This window comes from Folsomia candida, unplaced genomic scaffold (assembly GCF_002217175.1).
Source record: "Folsomia candida strain VU population unplaced genomic scaffold, ASM221717v1 Fcan01_Sc038, whole genome shotgun sequence".
Taxonomy (NCBI): domain Eukaryota; kingdom Metazoa; phylum Arthropoda; class Collembola; order Entomobryomorpha; family Isotomidae; genus Folsomia; species Folsomia candida.
Genome location: NW_019091230.1, coordinates 1,003,632 through 1,030,639, shown reverse-complemented (window position 1 = coordinate 1,030,639; position 27,008 = coordinate 1,003,632). Strand labels below are relative to the sequence as shown.

At 36.0% G+C, this 27,008-nt stretch overlaps 2 protein-coding genes and 1 long non-coding RNA gene across 4 annotated transcripts; 2 read left to right on the top strand and 1 right to left on the bottom strand.

Annotated features, from left to right (window-relative positions):
- Nucleotides 1–3,207: 3,207 nt before the first annotated feature.
- Nucleotides 3,208–4,039, bottom strand: LOC118433009. The gene is made up of 2 exons (XR_004833136.1): nucleotides 3,883–4,039; nucleotides 3,208–3,811 (listed from the first exon to the last, which is right to left on the bottom strand). It is a non-coding gene; the product is annotated as an uncharacterized LOC118433009 (long non-coding RNA).
- An 805-nt stretch (nucleotides 4,040–4,844) lies between these two features.
- LOC110861178 (platelet-derived growth factor receptor alpha) lies at nucleotides 4,845–13,037 on the top strand. The gene is made up of 15 exons (XM_022110290.2): nucleotides 4,845–5,147; nucleotides 5,333–6,444; nucleotides 7,008–7,086; nucleotides 7,151–7,324; nucleotides 7,643–7,758; nucleotides 8,193–10,005; nucleotides 10,069–10,168; nucleotides 10,262–10,347; nucleotides 10,424–10,700; nucleotides 10,777–11,061; nucleotides 11,123–11,231; nucleotides 11,299–11,401; nucleotides 11,477–11,599; nucleotides 11,661–11,875; nucleotides 11,937–13,037. Exons 6-15 carry the CDS (start codon nucleotides 9,916–9,918, stop codon nucleotides 12,130–12,132), a joined length of 1,584 nt encoding a protein of 527 aa, XP_021965982.1. The 5' UTR covers nucleotides 4,845–5,147; nucleotides 5,333–6,444; nucleotides 7,008–7,086; nucleotides 7,151–7,324; nucleotides 7,643–7,758; nucleotides 8,193–9,915; the 3' UTR covers nucleotides 12,133–13,037.
- Nucleotides 13,038–21,088: 8,051 nt separating this feature from the next.
- Nucleotides 21,089–23,653, top strand: LOC118439535. 2 transcript variants are annotated; one of them, XM_035860929.1, is made up of 6 exons: nucleotides 21,093–22,352; nucleotides 22,440–22,766; nucleotides 22,849–23,072; nucleotides 23,150–23,315; nucleotides 23,389–23,494; nucleotides 23,559–23,653. In XM_035860929.1, the coding sequence occupies exons 1-6, from the start codon at nucleotides 22,145–22,147 to the stop codon at nucleotides 23,626–23,628; spliced, it is 1,101 nt and encodes a 366-aa protein (XP_035716822.1). In that variant the 5' UTR covers nucleotides 21,093–22,144; the 3' UTR covers nucleotides 23,629–23,653. The 2 variants fall into 2 exon arrangements, with proteins under 2 accessions (XP_035716821.1, XP_035716822.1); XM_035860928.1 differs by having other exon boundaries at nucleotides 21,089–22,766.
- Nucleotides 23,654–27,008: the final 3,355 nt, after the last annotated feature.

The following is a 27,008-nucleotide window of genomic DNA, read 5'->3' as shown; positions in this document are numbered from 1 at the left end:
TAGAAATTCTTCCCCTTTGCTGCGTTCTGAAGAAAGAGGGTTAAGTCATCCGCATGGTGGATTTATTTAAGGTGTGGGTCACACATTTTAAACCGATGCTAAAAAATCTCTATCTTTTTACACTTTATATACATGGTAGTTATGGAAAGGTTATGACATTTAACCTTTTATTATTATTTACATTGGCCTATGTCATATGTATTATTTCTGAATCGACCATAATTTACATTTTTGTAACTTTTTTATGTACATATGTAGAAGCAACTCAGCGATGATGGTTGCAAACAACGACTAGAGTAATATGTTTATGTTGAAAATTATTGCCAATTTAGAGCATGCAAACCCATGTTTCAGTAACAATTCACGTGGGTCCTGACATATGTAGATGCATATTTACATATTTGCGTTTTACTTACACAAACATGGGGCAGCCATGGAGACATGTAACTTGCAATTTAAAATGATAGCGTACATGTATTTATATAGCTTAAATAACAATTATAGGCATACATCGACAAATGCATTGTATTACCATGACTTACATGGATTTCCTTGACTTATGCATACATAAATAATAAAATAAGCCGAAGTTAGTAAATTTACCAATTCGTCCCTGAGAAATTAAAATAATCCAACTCTCGAAATTATTGAGCACTCCATGTACCATCTATAAAATAGTTTGAATTTATCAAATCGGGTAAAACTGGTGCCAATTTTTCTACATGAGCATTTCTTGATCGCTCATTTCACCTTTCAGCAAAAATATCTTTAATTTTAGTCACCCAGCAATAATAGAAGAAAGTGTTTAGCCTGACCCTGAGCCAGGCCAAACATGGCAGCTCTCGTATAATTATTTATGCATACACAAATTCGTAATAATTCACAAGACAACGACGGGTTGTCACTTGATTTCCCCTGTCGCACATGAAGTTTGGTTCGTTTTACCCGTAAAGTAAATATGTGTACCTTTGTGCATACCTTTTTGTCAATGTTACAACGTCGTCGCAGCACTATCAATTTAATTTCTGGTAAAAACATCAAGTTTCTCCGGATTAAAATCTTAATTCCAAATTTTAAACAGTATTTTCGTCTAATATTTTTTTCGACGAGTTATGCCCAAGGTTTTAAATACTTCTTGACAGATTGTCCTCTCTTTGTGAAAGTCTTGCCGTTTAGTTTTGACCGGGACAGAGCTACGCCTCTGAGACGGAGAAAGCTGGACAATGTCGCGTTCTGGGCGTCATATTCGGTAACAATCGTTTGCGTGGGGGTTTTTATTTGGAAAATTTTAAGGTATTATTTCCACCTTTAATGCACAAACAGGAAAAATCAGCTTCGTGTTTTTTTATTAATTAAAAAATTCATGTTAGGAGTTTTGCATATGAAAATAACGAGGGGGAACATCATACGATCTTTTTTTGGCAACGATCAGCATTTTTCCTTTCCTATATATCACGACACTTTTGTTGGATGGAAAGACGCTCGAAGTATCGGCCTTGATCACGGCGACGTTTGAAATGGAAGCTGATTTGATGAGAAGAACAGGTAGGCACGGCTTACATATGTATCAAAACCTACATAATTGTATGAATTAAAAACTAGCTTGGTTTGCATGCTCGATTTGGGACAGCTTGTGCATTGCGATAGGTAGATAAGTAAATATTATGGAATGTCTTCTCTAACTAAGACTTACAAACTATGACAAGATTTCGGAACGGGACTTCCATATACATATTACGTCATCATTTTAGTGGGTGAGAGATTTAAGTGCTTCTATCTTTCTCATGTTAAAATTCCGTATCCCTTAATGTACACGTAGGGTGGGTAGGAGCTAAAATTGAGAATTTTCGATGATCCAACATATGTATGGATGATCCCGTGCTGGAATAAATTGCAGTGATGCTGAATTCCAGATATCATGGTATTAAATAGAACATGCATTTAAAAGCACACACTAGATTGGTTATAAATTCTAGATTTGGAACAGGTTGTAAATTGTTATATAGGATTAATTGCAGTCTAATGAAAAAATTATTTCTAGGTGGGTCGCCTTCCCACGTCGAAACCATTATGAGGATCATTCTCGCCATGGTATTCGCCACGAAGATAAATCTACCCCTAATTATGGCCGTTTTGGGTATCCCTCTACCCCAGTTAGGTTTATCATCCCTCCTTACCGCCCCCCACTTTGAAACCCATGTTACAACTCTAGGAAAAATCTTCTTCGCCATTCTGAATTTCTGGTACTGGTGGAATGCCTGCTGTTCCGTCATCCTCACAAATATAATCGGCTACATGGTTCCCGTCATTGTCATTAAGGCCGTATTGGGCCAAGAAATGGGAGAAAACGGTGCAAATTTTCACGACTTGAAAACCAAATTCCAGAGATACCGTGGACTTCAAATTTTCGTCAATGTTTTCAACTCATGCTGGGAATCGCCCTTTATCCTGTTATTCCTCCTTTGCTGGACCACCATAATTAGTCACAGCTTATTCGTGCTGATTCATTACCACGAGAAAATTGGGATTTTGACCCTAATGGTTTTCGCCAGTTTGGCCATTGATGGAATAATTATAATTGGAATGTTACACATTTTCGCGGCACCGTATAAAATGTCGCGGGAGGTTGTGCGTGAGTGGGGACGGAGGGGAGGACATAGGAAAATTTGGTGGTCTTGTGCCCCACTCAGGATTAAAATTGGAAGTGTAAACTTCTTTGATAAGTTTACGTCACTTTTTGTATTACAGTTTTGTGTCACGGGTGTAGTCAATTTGTTAGTCGGGATTGAATAGTGGATTGTAATAAGTTGCAATAATGCAAAATTTGTGCGGATTTTATTTTTTAAGGTACACTCTTGGAAGAAAATGGATTAAATATGTATATCATCCGCAAGGTGGATTTAAATATTTAAGGACTGGGTTACACATTTAGTGGGTTACAAATCGAGGCTAAATTCTGCTTTCTGGGCATCTTTTTATTGTAATTTTTCTCACTTTCCGAAAATGCACGTGTTTTTAAAAATTAGACATAAACGTCTGATTTTACAAAGTATAAATATATGTAATTCATGTTTAAGTATGCGGAAAGGTTGAATGAAATGAGATAGTGATAAAATGGGTCAAGTCTGTTTTCTAAATTGACACCTACATATTGATGCAAAATATCTCCAGTTTCTCACACAGAACAGAACCCACTAAAGAGTTGTATTTAGCAATGTAATTTATTTTCAGATTTATTCGTTAACCTTGCATAAATTATTAGATAATTACTTGATAAATTAATATATATGTATATAATCTCACAATCATAACAATTTCGTCGCATATAATTGTGAAAAAAATTTGTACAAAATTTGCCACATTCCATTAACTTAATTTAAAGTCCCCACGTCTGATACACCGTCCCACCAACGCCACAGCAAGTCGTGACAACTTTTGTCGCATAGTTCGTGTCGACGTGAAGGCACCAAATCGTCGCCGCGTTGAACAATTGGCCCATGTTCGGTCCGCCGAACCATTGCTGCGACCTGGACGCCGCGTTGCAGGTCGTGGTGATAACGCTTGATGAGCTGTACCCCTGCGAGTCGAGGCAAAGCCCGGTCGCCACGTTGCGAATGGTGTGGTCCACATTCCACGACCAAACTTGGTACTGACCGTCGTTCGGGGAGTTAATGTACACTTGACCGGCAGAATTCGAATCTAGTCGAGAGTTCGAATTTATTTTGATGGAAAAGTGACGAAAGTCTGCGATCGTAGAGGAGGTGGTCACGGCGAAAATGAGAAATGTGGGGAGAGCAAGGTGTGACATTTTCTGCAAAAAAAATCGAGTAAAAATTTAGGAAAAAATTTTATGTGGAGTTTTTATGTGGATAAATTCCTTACAGATATTTATGAGGATTTGCCAAAAAACGTGTTAAAGTTTTAAGAGATTTTTTAAAGAGCTTTATAATTTTGTTAGTCTTTGTCTGTGTAAAGAGGCAGCTTATTCCGGAGTGATTTTTTCGAGGAGAAAACCTCCCTTTTTAAATAAGATGCTTAACTTTATTTATTAACTAAGTACATTACGTCAATGATTTGAGGTTGTTATTAATAAATCTGTGTCGTTTGTGGCGTATCAGTTATCTAAATACGTACGTAAATTGTTTACAAATTCTTACATAATCCCGGAAATAATCAGTCAGAAGCAGAGTAAGTCATCGCATGTGTGATAAATAATCGTCATCATCACAAGAAAAGTGGCGAGAATGATGGAAATGCATACATATGTATGTATGTACATATTTACATACGTGCAAAAGTTTTTAAGGCATTTCACGTCAAAATCACAAATACTAATCAGGGTGCCATACAAACTTGCAAAAGTACATGTTTGTTAGTGGAAGAGACTTTTTAGTTTTGGAAAAGTATATCTGAAAATTTGTTCAACATTTTGTCCACATTTGTTTTAATGCTTACACTAAAAATTAATGTCAAACAACTTGGATAACCCCACAATACAAAGTCATACACATGTTTAGCATAAATACATGTTTATCAGACTGATACATAACGTTGACGTGAATCTACCCAGCATTTAATGACAAGTGCGTACACGTACATACATATGTGTAGATATGTATGTGCCTACATATTCGTACAAGTATGCTCGTACATAATGTAACTGTATCTATCACACCCAGACCCAGTCATGCTCAAGTACTTAATTTATAAATATCTTAAATGAATTAATGATCAAACAATTAGCTAAATAAGTAACCTCGATCTTTAGCGTCACTGAGGACGAGTTTGACGTATTTGGGTTTGGACATGTAGTTCTCCTGCATGGAATGGAGATCACGTCTTATGAGATTTATTCATGCCAGTTTATTTACAAAATCTTCATTTTCCTTCGCAACATTTTGGCGTACGTATTTACAAGCATGTACATAAAGAGAACAACCCGGACTTGTGAAAGAAATCGATTGTGCTGGTAGTATTTAAACAAAAAGAAACCCCAGTTTTTAGTCAATTTACATATGCGAGTTGATTAATACTAAAAGAAGTCCGTTGTTCATAAAAATTAGAACACTTGCAAATCGAAGACTTACCTGTCTTTTACACATTTATATTTACAAAGAAGTCATTATCCATCTTCACGAAGAATTCAGGTTATTAGCAAATTTAATTTTTTATCATTAATATTCGTACACCAGTGGAAATTTTGCTTTACAAAATTCCAGGTTGATTTAGGATTAGTTGGAAAATATTTTTTTAATAAGTTACAACTCATAAGAAATGCATAATTAATACCTCAATTAAATTTTGCCTTAACAAATGTACTCCATTTTTGCAGAGATGATCCACCCCCAGTATTTCGCGACCATCGCAGTCCTCCTCTTGGTCACGACATGTCGCGCAAGTCCACGCTATTTCAACACCTGTGCGAACGGATGTGGCTGGCGGTTGGATAGCAACGCGGACGGAAGTGTGTACATTTCCACGCCAAACAATGGAGCTTATCAGTTATGGAACTGGAATAACGACCTTACCATAACCGACGCCGCGACGGGGCTGTGTCTCGACTCGAATGGTTACTACGTCAACACGGTGACGGCCACGTGCAACGGGGGGAATTACCAGAAGTGGAGGGGAGGTCCGAATATGGGACAAGTTTACAACGTCGCCACCAATTTGTGCCTCGTTGTGAATAAATTCCACCTCTGGCCGTACCCTCCGATTTGGAGTGTCCAGACCCAGTGCTGCAGTCAGGGGGATGTCATGCAAAATTGGTCGGCTTAAGGGGGGTAGGGGTCCGTGTGAAGAATACACGTAACCATGGATACACAAGGAACGATTTTGTGAAACTATATATTTTTCCGAGTGATATTTACAAATTGAAAAATTTTATTTATTTACACAGTGTAAATTACCCTTGTTAAGTATTAGCGATATGAAATTAGCTAGCTTTAAGTTATAACTATTTTACGGGTTTTATCATGAAAGAATGAGAAATGCCTAAAACTGTACATATTTATCAGGCAAATTATTATATTTTCAGACATGTAAATAAATATTTCGATAAGACCGTATTTTTTATTTGCAGAATGAAATACTTAATTAGCATACACTCTTAAAAATCCAATCGCAAAATAACACCAAGCGGTATCCATGTACTTAAAATTCAGTTATTCAGTGAGTACATATGTATTTTAATACTAATTACGCTCTTGCCACATACTTGTTGTCAGGCGCATTCAGGATGTTGTTTAATCTACTTGCAAAATAAATATTAAACGCGACAATTAATGTTTGATAAGATAAAAAGGGCATAATAAATTACTCATCCCAGGTCAGATCCGGGACCAGCATGCATATAAATATGTGCCAGCAAAGCCTATATTATTATCATCTCTAACGAATCTCACGAAATATCCCGCATCACAGAAACTTTGCAAACCAGACCAGGTACATAAATAATTCAATCTAAAATTAATTTACTCTTCACAGTTTTATGGGAGCTATTTAGGAACTGCATAAATTTAAGAAAATTGAGGTCAACTAATAACACGAATTTTTAAATTATACTCACAACTATAAAAAACGAATCCCTAGAATTTCAATAAAGCTGTCAAGTTACAAAATCAATTAAGCAAGTTAATAGAAGTTAAAATTAATATTATGATCATTAATTCATACTATGATTTGGCTGATAATTGATTTTATTTTTAAAATTATCAATAATATTTATGTAATCATTTATGAATGAACAAAGGATACTAGCTATGCACTCAAAATAATGTTACTTATTGAAATGTAAATGCACTCTGAATTATAAATTACCTAAGTAAATTTGATAGAGCAAAGTTTAATCAGGTTTTAGTTTAGTTTACTGAAATAATACTTAATTCGGAATGCTTTATTTTTCACAAAGCTGATCGGCTACGATGCAATAATTCAATCATTATGATAGGAATTAAAATTAAGATCCTGTCCAACAAAAACACCTTTAACCTTCTCTCTCAATACAGAAATCGTTCAATTATGGAAATAAATCCTTGCTGCTGTTCTCTTCCGACTGGAGTGAAATGGATTGCGATCTATGAAATGGTAAAATAATTTCCTCATCGCTTTGTCTATGTTTTTTAAAAATTATTTCACACTAATTTTTCAGGTTACTGGAGGTGCCATTGTCCTCATCAGCACCACAATTTTGATAATTTTCAGCCAGGATCGTACTTACAATGACCCTTTCAATGCTGTGATAATTGCCTATTCCTGGTTGGGATTTGCGTATGGGTTGTTAAACTTCTTTCTTGGCATGTTACTCTGGTTCGGTGCGGTGAATGTAAGTTTGTAATGAGGGTATTCATTAGTTCTTAGTATCCTTAGTATCGTAAAATAGTTTCTGAAGGATAAAAAAGAGATCAAGCTTCCTAAAAATCGTAACAGGATTTTTAACGACAAAATCTTACCACGCGTACAAAGTCTCGTCGCCGTAGCGACTTATTTTACGATACGAAGAATACTAACGATGCTGAATATTTTCTCAAATAGTTTCCCACCGCCCTGTATAAAAGATAAATAAAATCTGTAGTTATTTTTACCATAGAGTGTTCCCCCACACAAAATAGCAATCAAGTTAATGTTTATCATTTTTTCACAGCGGAGCAAGATCTTGTGTATAACCTGGATCGTGTGTCAAATCATTGTCGGGATCGTGTCTCAAACCGCATTCGTTTTCTTTGTTCAACAAACATATTCCACCCAGTGTTTCTTTTTGTGCGCACAAAATTATTTTTGTGCATGCATAGTGCATAAAATGCACAAAAATGCATAAAATGCACAAAAATGCACAAAAATGCATAAAAATAAATATCGAGGCAGAATGCCGCTAATTTCACATTTCACTTTTATATACGCTCAACAATAATTGAGCATTGTCATTTTCTAACAATCAAAATTTTATCAAGTCGGAAATTACGAAAAGTATTTTTAAATTCCAAATATTAGAAAATTGTTTTACAGTGCTAATATTGTTGAAAAACATCGTAAAATAGCTTAGCATTCGTCCATTATCTTAAATATTCAGCGTTGCTGCATGGTAATCAGCTAAATTATTTTTGTGCATTTTTGTGCATTTTGTGCACTTTTCCGGATTTTTGGTGGGTGTTATTAAACGCATAAAAACATTTTTATGCACTAATTTTGTGCAGGTGTTTTTTAACAGCAGAAACACTGATTCCACCATAATCGGTGCCGTTTTGAAAATTTGTCTTCAACTCTACTTCGTTTATGCGGTGTTCTGCTTCATCAATAAGATTAACCAGCGTCACTTCCCCCTCCTGTTGGATAACGATAGCAACACGCCACACCTACAAGATTCATAAGTCTATCAAACCTTAGGGTGACTGTACCTGCAAGTAAGGTATCTAAACAGTTTTGATTTCAATCTAACCAGGGTTAAATTAAAATCGCCAACCGAACCCTTGCAAATGTAGAAAAAAGTCTAGTCAGTATGATATGGTGCCAAAATGCCAAAGAATGGTGAAAAATAAACTCAAAAACGTGCAACGGAATTTGTTTCGGAAATTGATTTATTGTGTACTAGCGTATAAGCCCGTCTCCCACCGGGCGATGGGCTTAGGGCTTTGATTTTCATAAAAATTGAGTGGGATTTTGTATAATTCCACCGAATTTTTGTTTATTGTATGTATATTATTAGCTGAAAAATCTGTTAGCAAGGGAAGTGAAACTCTCTACACTTCCGTTTTCGTCACGGAAAATTACTTTCACTTCCCTTGCAGACAAACATTTCCAGCTTATAATATAGATTTATTTATTGAGTGGAATAATTCCTATTCTTAGTTCTAGGTAAATAAAACAGATTCACTGGTATATATTAGACTAAAGTATTTTTGCGCATTTACTTCATCAAATATCCGCATACAATAAAATTTTAATGGTTCGAAATAGATACATAATATTCGTAGGGAAGGAACTGGACGCTTGGATTTTCTGGGCATTGCTACCAGCTTACATTTACCGGTGTCATATGTACCGACGTTTATCATGCTGAGCTTAATTCCTTTATAGTTCAAAATCACGCCTTATCAGTTAAGCCAGATAAGTAGAGAGACCAAAACGTATATAAACGAAGTTATGCGTGCAAAACTATAGCGATACAGTAAATATCCTCATGTTTTGCATATACCTGCGTGGCCGCCTTTTTTATTCCGTCGTATTTCGCAATAGTTTTTTCCAGAATTAATTTCGCAGCAAAATACATAGTACCAAATTGTTTAGTTACTATCGTTATTTGCCGTTTGATACCTGTACGCAGATGTGTGTTAAATGTTTTATTTTTTGTTGCCGCATAAAAACTAATTTTGTTATTTTTACTGATTGTATTCATCTTTGAATTGGATCTGCATTTTATAAATGCTGAAGGTTTTAATCATTTTCGTATGTATGCATACACATCTTTAACATATACAAAAGTATGACTAAGCACAGTACTGCAAATATTACTGCAAATTCGACGTCATATTCATGCCATGCACGGATTTGTTGAGTCGCAACTACTCTTAATCACAACATTCCATTGCATGTTTAACTTTACGAGGTATGATAATCACTGGACTTGAACAATATTATCACAGGTACATATTTCCAACAATTTGGAATATTTTACTAAAAACATGTCGCCATTCTTTATTTGATGTTTGCTCGGTGTTTTTGAGGATTGATTATTATATTTATTTTACGCGCTATCCAACACACAAACCAAACAAATATACTGAATAATTTAATCAAAATACGCAGAACGTGACGTTAATGATTATTATTATCTAAGTGATTTTCCATATAACCACACTAACTCTTTCATCGATGAGCCATTGATTGTGTGATGGTGATTCACGAATCACCATCTAAGTTATGGGGCTTAATTACAAAAATTTGATACTACAGCCTTGCATGGGACTATTTCTTCACGGGGCTGTGAAAGCTGCAGCAGTGGTTGAAGTGGTAGGCATATATTTTAAAATTAGTATAAATTTGGGGTAGTCAAGATTGTTTCGTAATTTTCAGGGAGTCAGCCTTGTAATGATAATTATGTCCAGTGTCGACTATGCTAGGCAGCTGGACAAAGTTTGGAGTACCAAGGACGCTAATGTCACAGAGTTTTGTGGTACTTAATAAATATTTAGCATTTTATGTGAAATTTCTTATATAGCATAATTTTAGTTTAAATTGATATTTTACTAAATTTATTGTTGAGCAGGTTACATGTTAAGTTGGATCTTCTGCTATTTCTACAGACTTGTTTCAATTGGCCTGGCAATTCGATTGTTGGTGATCGCTTCTAAGGTATGCATTTCTATCTTGTTTTTACTATTGTGAGCACAGTATTATCAAAAATATGTATGAGTAAAACTATTTACAGAGAGATAGGAAAGCTTTAAAATGGTGGCTGTTCCAGTCCGGATTCTTGTATCTGGTTTGGCTCTGCTGTTTCATCATTAACGCGAGTTACGGATTTTTCTACAGCAGCCTTTCATTCGTTACTTGCCTCTTACTAGCAATTTACAAGCTATACTTCTTCTGGACAATTATTTCGTTTAGTCTCGAAATTAAGCGGAATGGATCCATCGATCCAGCACTTCGTGTCTTATCGGACGAGGATTTGGATAATTTTTTTAGCGAAAGTCAGGCTGATAGACGTATGTAATTGCTTGCTTAAAAATAATACGAACTATCTATGTATAAAAAGTAAAGTATTATTTATCCACATTTTAGACCAACGTTACAATAAAATGTTTGAAATCTCGTTCAATGACCTGGCCCTTGACACGAACCGTCCGCTCGGCAGCGGCGCTTTTGGAATTGTATACAAGGCATCACTAACAAGACGTCACGTGGATTCTGTGTCGAGTCAAATAGTTGCCGTAAAGACAGTTCTACCCTCTCCAGACGTCACATTTCTTAAATCCCTACTTCGAGAATTGCAAGTCCTAAATTTTATAGGAAGTCATGAAAATATAGTAAACTTGGTGGGTGCTTGTACGTCGGAAGTGAAGCGAAGTATGTTGATATCAGAATGTTCGTGATGAAGTTGAAAATTTCATGAATTGTGATTATTTAGGGAAATTATACGTCGTCATGGAATACTGTGCGTATGGGAGCATCCAGTCGTATTTGAGAGAAAATCGTGAAGCATTCATAAACAATGAAGCATGCGACCTTATAAACCGGTACAAGATTCTTGTAAAATATTATTTTATTTATAAAGTAATCCGTATTTGTGTTTGAGTTACGCAGGGATTATATTTCATGGGAAAGCCCAGAAACCATTACCATTCAAGATTTAATGAGATGGGCATTTGAAACTGCGAATGGCATGGAATATATTGCCGGTAAACATGTATGTGTTCAAGAATTTTAAATGGGCTTATGTATGTAAATATATACGCCGATCTACATTCAGTCAATATAACAGGTCATACATGGAGATATTTCGTCGAAAAACGTTTTACTCAATTTAATGAGAACAGCCAAAGTTGCGGATTTTGGGTTATCTCGACAGCTGTACCGTTACACCACTTTCACGAAACATGAAAACGTAAGCTTTTAACGATTTCATACATAATTCTTAATAAAATTATGACAATTTTTCTGTCCAGGAACCCTCACCATGGAAATGGATGGCGATCGAATCATTGGTAGATTCAGAGTATTCAACACAGTCTGACGTGTGGTCATTTGCTCTGACCGTTTGGGAATACTTTTCCTTAGGAGCGTGTCCTTATCCGGGAGAGATCTGTCCGACTGCTTTTATTCTACGATTAAAAAATGGAGAAATTAAGCCTGACAAACCAGCCCTAATGACAAATGAAATGTAATAAGTCTCATTGTTAGACATATGCCTTCAACTAAAATTTATCCATCTACGTTTGCAGTTACGAGGAACTATGCAAATGCTGGGTTATAAATCCGAAGTCTAGACCATCATTTACCGAATTAAAATTATTTTTCGCCATGCAGCTTTCGAGCAGTATTTCAAATACTGATCTGGTAACTCGGTCAACAGCTCAGATTGATCCGAATATGATCTCCCAACCCTACTTTACTATTGATACAGTCATACACGTATAACTTTTATTGGAAACTCAAATACTTATCCCCACGGAACAGATGAGAACTGTTTAAATACATACATATGCGACACAGAACTGCATTTTTGCAGTAGAGGCATATTTATGACACGACCGGTAAATATTATGCAAACAAATTGTTGAAGGGGTATGTTTTGGATGAAGAGCAAACACAGTAATCAATTGCTTGTTCCAAAATTAAAATTAAAATCTAGTAAATCGCCTATCCATTCTACTCAATTGATGGATTATTGATAATTTTTTGTATAATCTATAGATTAAATATATAAATAGATCAATAAGGAAATGAGAAATTTTTAAGACTGTAAATACGTACTTATCGTGTAAATTATTATGCATTCCTACCTGTAAATCAATATATAACCTTGACTTTAATATTTTTTGTCTTTACTGTGAGCTTGTGTTAACAGCCCTGAGACGGAATTTTGTCACTAGGTAGAGTGCTTCAGAATAATTAAATATTTCTATTAGGTTTTGCACGGAGTATTTTTCCAAAGTTATCACCGTATTGCGTGCTGCCCGATTCGTTCAGGATGTCGCCTAATCTGTTAATCTAATTTAGAAGGTCAAATAGTCATTATTTCGCATTTAAATCCATATTTTGCTAAAACGATATACTTATCGAATTAGAATAATATGTATGTATAAAGCATGGAAACTTGTTTATTGTGCAATCAGTCTTCGCTAAATTTTTGCCAGAATGGTGAAAACTTAAAGTTAAATCATGTCTACTCCTGTGCTTTTTCGAGGAACCGTAAGTCTAAAATAATCCCCTACATTAAAATAAAATTACTGTCATGTTTTGATTTCAAAATAATTTTATCCCTGATGATGACACGAGTGCTGTGTCGAAAGCTCGAAAATAAATCAATTTTCTTCCTTCAATCATGTCGTCCGAGAATTCTCCCTTAAATTAAAATTACTGCTCTATCACAAACATGCATACAGAGAAATGAATTTGAATCTATGCAAAGGTAAGATCTTTAATTCCTTTTACCATTTATCATGGATAAGACGTGAGGCGGAATTTGTATGAAAATTACACATCTGTTCTGCGCATAATTATTTGCGCATATACTCAGGACATTGTTCCACAATAATTTATTTTCCTTAGAAGGAAAATAATTAGAACTACCGTAAAACCTCTATTTATAGCCCTATTCTAATTATAGCCGGTCTCCAAATATAGCCGGGTCTCGAGACCAAGATTTCAAAATTTTAGCCGGGTCTCTAATTATAGCCGGGTCCCCAATTATAGCCGGGTCTCTAATTATGGCCTGTCTTGTCCGCCGTGTCCTCGTTCATAGCCGATTCATGAAAAATGTTGCACATTATGCCAATCAACAAATAAGTTGCCTACTAATTTTTGGGTATTAATTTCAAGTTAATAATGGATATAATCATGACAGAAAATTAAAAAAAAACTGCTAAACCTCCTTTACAGATGTAGATTTAAAGTGAATGGGTTGCTTATGGCATATCTTTCTAAATACGAAAACTCAAATTGAGTCAGCATTATCTTGTAACATCTAAAATTTTGGGCGGAACAAAATTTAGCCGGGTCTCTAATTTTAGCCGGGTCTGCGACCCTCAGTTTTGGATTTTAGCCCCGGCTATAAATAGAGTATTTACGGTAAGCACAAAATATTAATTTCAGTAAAAATTTAGTGTTGGTTAACAAGTTATTTTATATTAATTACATTTATTATTTAACAAATTATAAACCTGGAACCAAATGTAGTACGTATGTACATAACATTTACTTATGTATGAGTGGTCCCGTTTCCGAGGTTCAATTTAAAGCAGCATTTCAGTCCTGCGTCGCATATCCCGAAAAAAAACTGGGGAAGGGCTCCATCACAAACCGTTTCACATTTACTATTAGGAATAGTAACATTTACGATAATGCCTTTGCATTCTTGCCCCTCGCTCTGCGACCCTGTAATACGCAATTTTTTCATTAACTTACATACTAATAAATTCAAAAAGTTGCAAAACTTTGGACAAAACGTGGGGACATTGGCACGCTTCCGAGGCCACTGGTAGTTAACTGCATGTACAACTCACCTACTGGTCCGATGGATAAAATCATGTGGAATACGAAGCAAGTAAGGAAGAAGACGTTGACCACCCTTCGGATGACAGAATGAGGTACAGTTTCCATTGTGTCAGGTTTTTCTTTAGTGAGAATAGCCAAATTCTTGATTAGAGGGGTCCCCGAAGCTGGTTAATTTACGAGTGGAGGGAGATTCTGAAAGCGCAGGGGTTTTATACATGCGTGCGAAAACAAAATCCTGTCTGTGGAACATTTAGGTATTTTTTAGTGGACAGTTTTACGGAACGATCGTTTAATTAAGGATAATCCTTTCCTAAGAATTGGAAGGTCTTCGTTTTTTCTCAAATGAGGACTTCGTTAAGTCAGGTATATGTACTTAATATTTTGGTACCATACACCTACTCTAAATCCACGTTGGACTGAACTGCAGGATTGAATTTTTACAGAAATTTAGAATTCTGAGAAACTACGCCACTGCCAGTCTCAAATTTTCCCATCAGCATAAGTAAAATACATACTTCCGAGACTGACAGTAGCGTAGTTTATCGGAATTCTCAATATCTGTAAAAGTTCAATCCTTCAGTTCAATCCAGCGTGGATTTAGAATACATGCATATTTATAAAAATGCAGCCCAATTGTTGTGTTAAACAAAGGGTTAACTCATTCTTAAGGTATATTTTTTTAGGGAATGGCTACATATTTCAAATCGATGTCTAAGCTTTAGAGGTCCTTTGTAATTTTCCTCTCTTCAGAGAATCCTATTTGGGTTAAAGTGTAAAAATAATACTGGACGAATTGCCACCCTGTTTCCTTTTCATTTCGGTATAATTGGAATTAAATGGTACAAAAAGGTATAGTTAAAAATATCTATGTACATATTTGTAGTATACAGATTATGTATGTGTATACTAAGGAAAGCATACATACATACATAATGCGCGCATGTATGCATGTAGTATCCAAATTTTACGGGTGGTTCCCTTATCTATTCTACTCAATTGACTGGTAATATTGTGCAAAATCGATGGGGTATGCATGTATTTACATAAATCGGTAAATAGGAAAATGAGAAATTCTTAAGACTGTACGTATTAATATGCAAATGAATATGCATACGTGTAAATAAGTCCATAACTTTGACCTTAACATTTTTCCGTTATAAATTATGAGCCCGTATTAATTGAATTAAACGGAACTTCGTCACTTGGTACATATGTATAAATAGTGCTTCTGAACAATTAAGTATTTATATTAAGTTATGCAGTGAGTATTTTTCCAAAGTTATCACCTTATTGCGACCTTATTAATTGTTGTCCAGGATGTCGCTTAATTTGATAATCTGTTCAAAAAAAGTAGACCGGTTGTCAAAGTCAGATAAGATAAAAAATGCATGCCATAATACATAAATTACAAATCGAATGCTAAAGACGAATAGTATTATCTCCTCCACCTCATCGTCCTGCCTGGTACAAATATTACAAAGCAAACCAGGTAAATAATTCAGTCGAAATTTAGTTTACTACATTTCACATGATGCAGTAAGTCAATCATTATTTATTATACTTAATATGCAAATAAATATTTTTTCATTTTAAATTTAGAAGGTAAAATCATGATCCTGTCCTATATACATATAAAAATATCGACAACTCACTACATTCAATAATGGAAGTAAATCCTTGCTGATGTTCGCTTCAAACTGGCGTGAAATCCATTGCGATTTATGAAATGGTAAAATTATTTCCTCATAAATTTTACCCACACTGCATAAAAGATATACTTTCCCTTTTCAGAAACAAATATAGTCTCAATTTTGTGTTAAGAGGAATTAGATATATTAAATGGAGAGTAGATTTTACTCTTTACCGAGTTAACGATACTGTGAATTTATTTGATACAGTTTACTTAATACAGAATTAAAGGTGCATTCATGTTTCAAAAAGGTGACTTCAGGGTATTCGTTACGATTTCAGGATATATGAAGCGTATTCATTACGAGTTCGCAAGTTTGCATCGCCACGTAATTTTGAAAACAGATTTGCGAACTAAATACTACCCTGGAGATGAATTGGCAACCCAAATTAATTTGCGAACTTTCTATTTTTTCCGAACGCTGCTAACTTTTCGAATTGAATGCCCATATTATCTTTGAGAACGAATATTATTTTTTATAATTAGTCCACAATTACTTTTCAGGTTAGTGGAGGTGCACTTGTTGTCCGTTGTTGTCATCAGCACAATAAGGTTGATAGCTGTAATGACATTTACACCAACACATATTTACAAATGAACAGGACTAAAAGACTGTGTCTGCACACGTATGTGAAAACCGAAGAAAATTAAAAGTAATACAAACAATTATAGTTATGCGTGCTACAAAATTCATCATACAGTAAGCTATTAAGTAATTTAAGACAAAAAACAGCACATTTCAACAAATCTAGTCTAGCCACGCAGGTAGGTATAGCTTTCTCATTATTAATGCTGTTCCAACTTGGTAACAAATTTATACCCAGTCTGCTCCCGATATTTTAAGACTTTAATACCGAACTAGGAATATTTCTAAATACACGCTATTACTTATTTATCTATCAATACCACCACGGATGGACATGAATACGGCTTGTTATTACTTTCATACTCAATTTCTAAGAGTGTCGCCAGGCAAAACGGGCGTAATATTAATTCTTTCAATTATTTCTGCAGAGAAACACAACCTTGTGTGTAGCCTGGATCGTGTGTCAAATCATTTTCCACGTCGTATCACAATCTATACTCGTTGTGCTTTTTCGACAAACATATTCCACCATAACCGGTGCAATTTTGGGAATTGGGCTTCAATTTTACTTAATTTATGTTGTGTATTGCTTCGTCAAAGAGATTATGCAGAACAGTGGTGGTCCACTCTTGTTAGATGACGATAGCAATGTGCCAGACGATCAGGAGGCACCACTAGTCTACTAACCGGAAGCAGCTAACCTTACAAGGGAACATACCGAGGTGTCCAACGAGTTAAGGGTCGACACCTATACCAAAATGACCACAGTACATGGTTTATTAAACAAACTGAAGGAATTTCCGTGTAAAATTCACTTTTCGTCAAGTTGTGACGATATTTGTGACGAGCGCACGACCATCGGGTTGCCAGCGGGAGAGGTCGGCCTCTCCCGCTGTTATATATGTTATATTTATTTATGCTGCATTGTAGTGAATTTTTTTTACTAGATATTTTAGCGAACAGTCGAATTAAAAAATTATGATTGTCTGTATTTATGATTGAAAAAGTATAGTATTTGCAAACTCAAGACTCTTGAGTCAAGAGTTGCTACAGAGGTTAAACCGCAAACACGTGAACCCGGATGACCTTCAATTACTGGTTGAACGGCTTGGAGTGGAGGTCCAGAACATTTTTTATGTGAAAGCCCTTTTCTCGAGCTACAAGTCGGCATCGACGATTTCAACTTTTGTACACTGATTTGACCATGGCGAGGTCGGCATTTATAAAACCACCCCTACCCCCACCCCCATCCACATCCAAAAATTTGGAACCGAAACTCCAATCCGTTTTGGAGCAATTCAAGAGTGACCGCGTTCACGTGTTATCGGTTCAACCTGTAAAAGTGTCAAATCAATTACAACCTAACCCACTCCAAAACATTCCTATCACATTGTACAGTGCTGCTAGGTAATGAAACACGGCTTTCTTCCTGGGTTAGGGATTAAGGATTAAATACTTTCTGTCGCCTTGTTTGATTGAGATTAGTATATTAATTGCGAGTGAGAAAGTTTTGATTAGATCATCCTGATTACTTTTTGTTATTAATGGTTAGTCCTAATTAATTAGGACGACCAAGGATCAATATTAAAGAATCTGGATTAGTCTTGTGATTAAGGGCCTGATTTTGAATAATTTTTGTGATTAAGGATTAATCTTAAATAATCCCGGCCGATTTAATGTTTATGATTAAGGATTACTTTTAGCCCGAAATAAGATAATTACATACACTCAAAATAACCTGGTGTCAATCCAGTGCGGTGTTGTCACATATAGACACCACGCGGTGTTAATGCGGGCAATTAACACCGTGCGGTGTCTATATGTGACTTCACCGCGCTGGATTGATACCAGATTATTTTGAGTGTAATGTAATTCCAAACAGCAAAGTGACGACATTATTTCTCAGCTTTCATTAGGCAACTGAATCCAACATAATGAGCAAGGATACTGTTTGCTCGAGACAAAAATTATGTGAAATTAATGTCGTTAACCTGTCCAGAAAATTATTCCGAAATTGGACCTTTAATGACTGCAGACAACGAAGTTGCCTCCTCTCGAGTGATCTCCGACTTGCATGAATTTTCCACCCAGTTATGGCGAGTTCCGATCTAACCACCAAAAATCCTGCCATCGACTCCAAAACTGTGAGTCCCACCATTACTACCAGGTAAGCCAAGGGAAATATCAAGAAACCCGGGAATGACATGCGGTCATGAAACTTAATTATTGTCAGTAATGCAAGGATTTGCGTTATTGGGGCGACAACCAAAGTGCTCGGCATGATTCGAAACTTTCCAAAGTCATTCATGAGGATTTCCAGGATTTGTAGACACCTGAAGACCTGGTATCCTTCCTTCATCTTCCTACAAAGGTATTATTTAGTGAGGGTAAGTAAGTGGATTTATAAAACCTGTAAGCCCTACAAATAATCTGATAACACCATTACTGCGCGGTGATTATAAATTTGTGACCGTATCACCATGGTAGTAAATTTGTTACCACCTGATAAGTGCTGCTGTGGACAGAATAATCAGCCTAATAACAAGTTATTAAATGCCGGTAATGCATTAATGCATTCCCATGGTGATATCGTCACTGATACTTAAATACATCCACACTCACCCCTACGTTATGACCTTTTAATCAATTCATAGAACAGTGAATACTAGTGCTCATTATCAATCCGGATTTGCTGGAATCCAGTAAAAAAATCCCAAATTCGAGAAGGGCGAATCATAAAATACAAATACATATACGGATTCGAGCAGAGTATTAAAATACCGGATCCAACTCGGATTCGTGTAGAGTACTATTGAATACGTTTCCCATGGTATTATGGTCAGCATGCAACCTCGACCATCACGTGCTCGTATTTTTCATTTTAAAACTGCCATAACTTTTGAAATCCTGGACGGATTTTCAAAATTGTTTGCAAAAATCATGACAAGGAGTTCAACTTTCGTATTCTATGAAATTTTTTTCAAAATTATCGTTTTTAACTTTTCGCAAAATTTCGAAATTTCGGGTTCGTCGAAAAAATGCTAAAAATATCTCAAAAATTAAAACTTTTTGATTTTTATTTTTTTCTCTAAAATTTCGACTTTTCTGATCATTTTAAGCATACAATTTTAAAAATCCGACATAAACTGCAAAAGTTATGGGGGTTTGAAATTGGTCGAAAATGCAAATTTTTAAGTTTGGCGCCACGCCATGGCGCCAAATATGAGTTTTACACGGAAATATGAATGAATCCTTTATCAGGGGTCCTAGTAGATTCTAAAAAACATAGTGGGTACCCTGGACTAAAACGACAGGTCGTGAGTGTCCCTTGTGAGTTCGCAGCGATACCAGCGAATTTAGGGCGACTTCGCTGCAGAGAAAAGTCGCTTCGACTTCGACGCCGACTCCACGTAGAATTCTGTACGACTTCGTAGCGAAAGATGCAACACCGAAATACATACGAAATTTCGCTACGAAGTCGTAGAAGTAAACTCGTTGCTCCTTCGAGTAGAGAATAAGCTCGTCGAATTCGTAGCGAATTCTCAGAGAATTCCGAGCAAAAATCGAACCAAGTATTTCAGCTGCGACTTCTGAGCGAATTCGCACCGACTTCTCTCCGCCTCCTGCCACAGCATAATTATATGTGGTAGTCTGGTTTCAACCTTCATTATGAGCACACGTGATCATCGCCCTGAGCATCTGCTGAGTAAAAGATCTCAACGACGAATAATTTCTAACAAAATTAATAATTTCTTTAAAAGCCTGCAAACTGGAAGTGAAGAAATTAATAATCCATGTAACGTGCAAGTACATATTAATTCAGAATTAGGACAAGATAGTGAAGTGACGAGTGATTTGGAATTATTGGGCGCCGGTTCACCGAATCAGTCCATTCAAATTTTTGAAAACGTCAGCTCTCCAGATAACAATTTAAGTGACTTTACACCCTGCATTCCAATCGAGGACAAAAATTATTTATTAGAAATCAGGAAGTGGGTTGTAAGTAATAACATTACTAGAAACGCTACTTCGGAATTATTAGAAATTTTAAAATCTCATGAGTGTTTTAAAAATTTTCCTAAGGATGCAAGGACATTGCTAGAGACACCCAAAGTTACAAATACTATTCCTGTGGGGAAAGGTGAATTTTCATATTTCGGTGTAAGTGCAGGATTAATTAAATTTTTGGATTGCAATCCTCTCGTAGCTGAAGTTAATTTGCAAATTAATATAGACGGAATTCCATTATTTAAAAGTTGTAGTAAGCAATTTTGGCCAATATTAGTATCACCCTTTAATACAAATTACGTTTTTGCTGCTGCCATTTTTTGTGGTGACGAAAAACCATCCAATTTAGAAGAATATCTTCATGATTTTATACTTGAACTTAACCAACTATGTGTAGAAGGTTTAAATCACAACGGGAAGAAATACAAGATCAAAATCAAGAATTTTGTTTGTGATGCACCTGCCCGTTCTTTTGTGACTGCAATTAAAAATCACACGGGGTATTATGGGTGTGGCAAATGTGAGACTAAGGGAAGTTACGTAAATCATCGCGTAGTGTTTACCAAAACAAATGTAGTTCTGAGAACAAATGAATTTTTTCGCCAACAATCCCAAAGCCGTCATCATCATGCACCTTCACCTTTACTTGAACTGCCTATTGACATGGTCAATGATTTCGTTTTTGAGTACATGCATCTTGTATGCTTAGGCGTCACTAAAAAATTATTAAAATTATGGACAGACGGCCCAAGGGCACCATACAGGTTACGACATGCAGAAACTGAACAAATCTCGAGCAGATTGGAAAGTATTAAATTAACAAAGGAGTTTGCTCGTAAGCCAAGAACATTGAAGGAACGCGATAGGTATAAAGCGTCGGAATTGAGAACGTTTCTTCTGTACACAGGCCCTGTAGTTTTGAGGGACATTTTACCAGCAAAATTCTACCACAATTTTCTAGTATTGTCTGTAGCAATTAGAATTCTTTTAAAACCACACCAAACAGAATCAAATATTGATTATGCTGGCAACCTCTTGACCTTTTTTGTGGAAAACTTTAAGGAGCTGTACGGACGGGAAAACGTGTCTTACAATGTCCACGGATTAATTCATTTGGCGGCAGATGTCAAACATCACGGATCATTAGATGAATTTAGCGCTTTTCGTTTTGAGAATTACCTGGGGAAAATTAAAAGATTAATTAAAAGTGCAAAATTTCCTCTCCAACAAATTCATAGGAGGCTGACTGAACAAAGTTGTACCCTCGAGCTCTCTGATAATTCAAAAAACATTACTTCTAACACATCCCAACAGTCGAAAGAAATTACATTTAAAAATACCAAAATTTCTGTAAAGTTCCCAAATAATATTGTACTTCTTAAAAGTGAACAAATCTTACTTATTAGCAAAATTGTGACTGAAGTGGATAAAGTTTTTCTCGCCGGAAATATCGTTTCCGCTCCAAAAAATTATTTTCAATATCCTTGCGACTCTAAACACGGTTTAGTTTTCAGAGTGAACTTAAAGAAGGTTGACACTACCGAACTTTTAATCCCTATGTCCGAGGTGTCTCATAAATGTGTTTGTGTTCCCCTCAGTAAAAGTGAGAAATTTGTGCTGTTCCCACTAATTCATTCGGAGGACTGAAAATGGATCAATCAAATTCAACCCATGCCATTGTCCACTTCCCATCTGACAACACAGTAGAAATTGTTCCAATAAATTGGATTAACGACCAGGCAACGCATTGCCAATTTCCACCATCAGGAGAGAAAGGGGTTAAGAAAATAAAAAAGAAAGGCGGTGTGCCATTACCCCATTGGGCCACATATGAAATCACGATACTAAAATACTTTGGTAAGTGGGCCGAAAATGCATCTTTCTTAATTTATATTAGTCGAATTCTCATAATTATATCATTTATAAACATTAAATACGTTTCAGCATCCTACAATGCAGCTGCTGAACAACTTCCAAAGGCAATAACCGGCAACAAGTTAAGCGATTCTGAAATACAGACCGGAACTAGAAGTAAAATGTCGTCGACTACCTTTTCTTCAACCCTACCCGTACCCCCACAAGTAACGACTCATCGTACTGAAATAGTTTCTTCTTTGGAATCAGGAAATGAAAATGGGGAGACGACTTTCGTTCTTCCACCTGAATTTGGTGGCAGCTTAATATTGGTATCGCCAGAGGGACAGGAATACGCACAAAACATCGCAAACACAGAGACAAATAATTCCAATTCGCCTAATTTCATCAATAATGGTATTATTTAATATTGCACATTTTGTATGTTTGTGGCTGCTATACGTTATTCAATTATTGTTATGTTTACATAATATTTTAGAAATCATGAAGGAAATTTTGGTACAAGTTCATCAAATAAAAGTAACTCAAAATGAGCACGGACGAAGGCTGACTAATATCCAGAATTTGTTGAGCAACCGAGACCGCAACCCCCCAGTGAATCCATCATATTCTTTTCCAAGGCAATTTTTCCCCCTAAAAAGCAAGGAAAGCTTGAAAGCTTTGGAGGAAATCTTGAAGGATCCTGCTCCCAAGATAGCATTGGTAATACTCAACCATCTTTTTTTCATTATTACGTCTCCAAAAATTAAAAATATTTAATGTTTTTGCATTACTTGTAGAAAAAATTACTTTCTGAATGTGGAGGAAACACTTTGGAAGATTGCTTGGAGCTTATGGCAAAATATTTGTGTTTGGATGAAATGCTATCACAACATAGTTATCATGGACGCAGTGGGAAGACTCCATTTTTAAATCAATATCCCGAACTCAATCAGGTTGTATTTGGTAAGTTCCATTTTAGAACTATGGAATTGTGCACGAGATAAGAAAATATAATTTTGCGATGGTGAATTTTCAGAAGGCCTTTCACAAAATGATAACGCCGTTCCAGTTACCAGGAAGTCTGTCGATGAAGCCTTCCAGAAAATTTTGAAGCGGGGAGCTGATCGATTCGGAAAGAAAGTGTAAGTGGTGAACGAGTTTTATTTAGCAGAAGTGTGATTTACTAACTCCATTATTCTTTTATAGGAAACCTCCCTCCAAGCCGACATCGAACCCCGGAAATATTTCAATCGTTGGGACAGAAGAAACTCAATAAAAATAACAATTATATCTTTCTGATATTTATATTTGTTAATTTGCAATAAATCAAGTTTTCGTATAATTATAATGTGCAACGACAATTATATATTGAGGTAGCATCGAATTCACCTCGAATTCATAACGAAACTCCATCTCGAATTCGCTACGAAGTAGCGAGAAGTCGTTGCGAAATTCGCTGAGAAGTCGTTGCGAAATTCGCTGAGAATTCGCTGCTCCTTCCCAAAGAGTCGGCGGTCATGTAGCTGTTGTTTCGACTTCGATTCGATAGAGAGTCGCAACGAGTCGTTGTTCAAGTTTCGCTGCGAAGTCGCACAGAATCGCTGTATTTTTGCCTACTGGGACACATGCATATGTACAACATGCAATCTAAATTGTTCTGAGTTGTTAGACTCTATTTTGTAATTTCTTCCTGAACTTTCAATGTACGTCTGAACTTTATTATTTTAATCATTATACTTTATAGTCTTTATTTTTATAGCAGGTGATGGCCTTAACCCGGACTCGTGTTCAAAATCAATCATGCACAATCCTTTCGATCCCTTTATTAGCAACATAGACGATGTTGGGATTTTATCTAATAATAGATCATGTATTACATGATAGAAGTCCATAACGCCCATTATGTCATTAAAAAGGTGAAATAAAATGGCTCAACGAGAATGTGTTTATATTGCGGGACAATTGTGCAGAGTTGGGTAATCCAATTTTTCTTTGATCGGGATTGTTAGATTAAAATTAGTTTCGGAATTAATCACTCCTTAGTGTATTATATATTCCTCATTTTTAAAGAACCATCGGGTTTAAGAATTCAGATTTAATCATTCACCTTACATGCAATCAATGATTAGTCCTAATTAATCTGGATTACTTTTTGAGATTAAGGGCTAATCGCAAATAAGTCGGATTACCTTACATATGTTATTAAGGATTGATATTAAATAATTCGAATTAATTTTTGTAATTAAGGATTAGTCTTAGCCAGGATTCTAGGAAAATTACATGGTGTACATAATCCAAAAATCCAGCAGTAAAGTGAGTATATTATTTATAAGATTCCATTACGCAACTGAATCCAACATAATTAGCAAAGATACTGTTTGCTCGAGACAAAAATTATGTGAGACCAGTGTCGTCAATCTGTCCAGAAAATTACTCCGAAATCTGACTTTCAATGATTGCAGACAACGAAGCTGCCTCCCCTGAACCGATTTCCGAGTAGACTCTATTTTCCATGCAGAGATCGCGTATTCCGATCTGACCACCAATAACCCTGACATCGATTCCAAAACCGTTAGTCCAACCATTGCCAACAGGTAAGCCATGGGAAATATTAAGAATCCCGGAAGTGGAATGCGGTCATGAAATTTAACGATTGTCAGCAATGCAAGAATTTGAGTTATTGGGGCGACGACCAAAGTGCTCGGCATGATTCGGAACTTTCCGAAGTCATTCATGAGTATTTCCACGATTTGGAGACATCTGTAGATTTTAAATCCTTGCTTCATCTTCCTAATTATTATTTAAATGTACACAATGTATAAATAATCATATAACAGGCATTACCACACGGTACCATAAATGTGTAATTCTTCCACCATGGCAATAAATTTGTTACGATCTGGTATTTTTCTACCGCAATTTTTCAACCATAACCAGTTAGTAAGAAAATGCCGGTAATACACAAATGTATTACCATGGTGTTAGAGTTACTCCCACATTCACACCCACCGCTCAGAAATAACCTTGACCTTTCAAGGGTTAGTTGAAAACTGAACACTAGTGCTCCTCATGAATTCGGATTTGCCAGAGTCGACTCCTAAAATGCCTTCATATTCAGATTTGATATGGAGTCGGATTTGGGTTCGAAATTAGAATTCTGGATTCAAATCGTATTCATGTGGAGCACTATTACTTAAATGAAAGTTTTCTATCACTATTTCTAAAACTTCACCTTTTCCCAACTGCCGTTACATACTGGAGAAGTGCATAGATCGTGACCAGTAGGGCGAAAAAGAAGTAGAAGAAGGAATTGTGGATTGACGTAATGATGTGGAAAGTATCCACAATGATTATTCCAGCCCACATGAACCACTGTATTTTATTTCGGTCGGTGGTCCCACAATTCTGACAGTTCAGAAGAATCGAGCCTAGATAAGGGGGAGCGCAAGGGTCCAACAGGAAACGCCCCAGGATGCAGAAACATGCATTCATGGGAACGGTAGATACGAGAAACAACGTTAGCCTGAGTGCTGTCCAAGTTCCTTTCTGGGAGAAATCTGTGTTAAGTAATTTCATGGGACATGAGTTATCAGTGTTATTTTGGCAGGCAACGTAACTAAATACATATTCCGTAAACTTACAAATTTGTGCAAAATTTAACATACGTTTCTAAGATAATTGGCAGAATTTTTTGTTTGCAAACTCATTGTTGTTTGTTAAACTGTTGTGTCAATTAACTAAGCGAATATTTCAAGGCATCAATGAAGGTGTGAATTGGCTCTGAGTTTGTGAATAATTTTATGAAAAGGAACTATATTTTAGTTTCGAAAAACCTTTAATTTCTCGTAAAAATTTTGGATAATCGGCTATCATTCACTTACCAAAATTCTTATCAAATTTTACCAGAGCATTTAAAAGTTCGACAGCTTTTTCGTTTGGATCCCAACCATAGCTGTATAACAGTAAATTTAGCGTGCAGTTAAAACACATCGCGGCTTCCATCATTTTTCCGGGACATCCATTCTCCTTCAACCTGTAAACCACGGTACACATTGCGCACAAATATGCCCACTCTAATATTTGCACCAGTTGCCTGAAAATCCTTTCAATTTTTGTTTCGGATGTGGTGATTTCATTGTTAACTTTATCAAACACAAATGGCGCAGCTTTCAAAAATTTTAGTACTTTAATCTGAAATTTTACGTAGGGTAAAAATATTTCTGAAAGCATTTTGAAACTGTGTTTCCCACAAGAAAGTTTCCACTCCGGGAGGCGTTCAGTTAGAGACAAGAATCTAGATTCGCCAAGGTTAATACATTCATTGAGAGAAGCTCCGATCACCTTCACACTCATATTGCGACAAGGTATGTATAAAGAATTTTGCAAAGTTCATACGTAAATAGGTACTCCCAAATTGGGTTTATAATTTATTTCGCAAATTTAGGAACTCAAATGCTGGTTATTTTCCACACTTAAATATTCCTTTATATCGACGTGTTAAAAGTATGAGCATAATAAATACATATCTATACATGTGTCTGGAGTACAGAGCACTCACTTTGGTGAGCAATCAGTTTTCGCAAGACTTTGTCAATTATTTGTAATTCGCAAACATCAATCTAGTAAGTAATATGGTCCTAAATTTGTGAACCTTAC

Bases quoted from the DNA above. Each gene is read 5' to 3' on its own strand.
- LOC110861178 (XM_022110290.2), top strand. From the start codon at position 9,916: ATGGGGCTTAATTACAAAAATTTGATACTACAGCCTTGCATGGGACTA. The intron at 10,006-10,068 runs GTAGGCATATAT...CGTAATTTTCAG, and splicing joins CTGCAGCAGTGGTTGAAGTG to GGAGTCAGCCTTGTAATGAT. The intron at 11,232-11,298 runs GTACAAGATTCT...TGAGTTACGCAG, and splicing joins GCATGCGACCTTATAAACCG to GGATTATATTTCATGGGAAA.
- LOC118439535 (XM_035860928.1), top strand. From the start codon at position 22,145: ATGGATCAATCAAATTCAACCCATGCCATTGTCCACTTCCCATCTGAC. The intron at 22,767-22,848 runs GTATTATTTAAT...ATAATATTTTAG, and splicing joins GCCTAATTTCATCAATAATG to AAATCATGAAGGAAATTTTG. The intron at 23,316-23,388 runs GTAAGTTCCATT...GTGAATTTTCAG, and splicing joins ACTCAATCAGGTTGTATTTG to AAGGCCTTTCACAAAATGAT.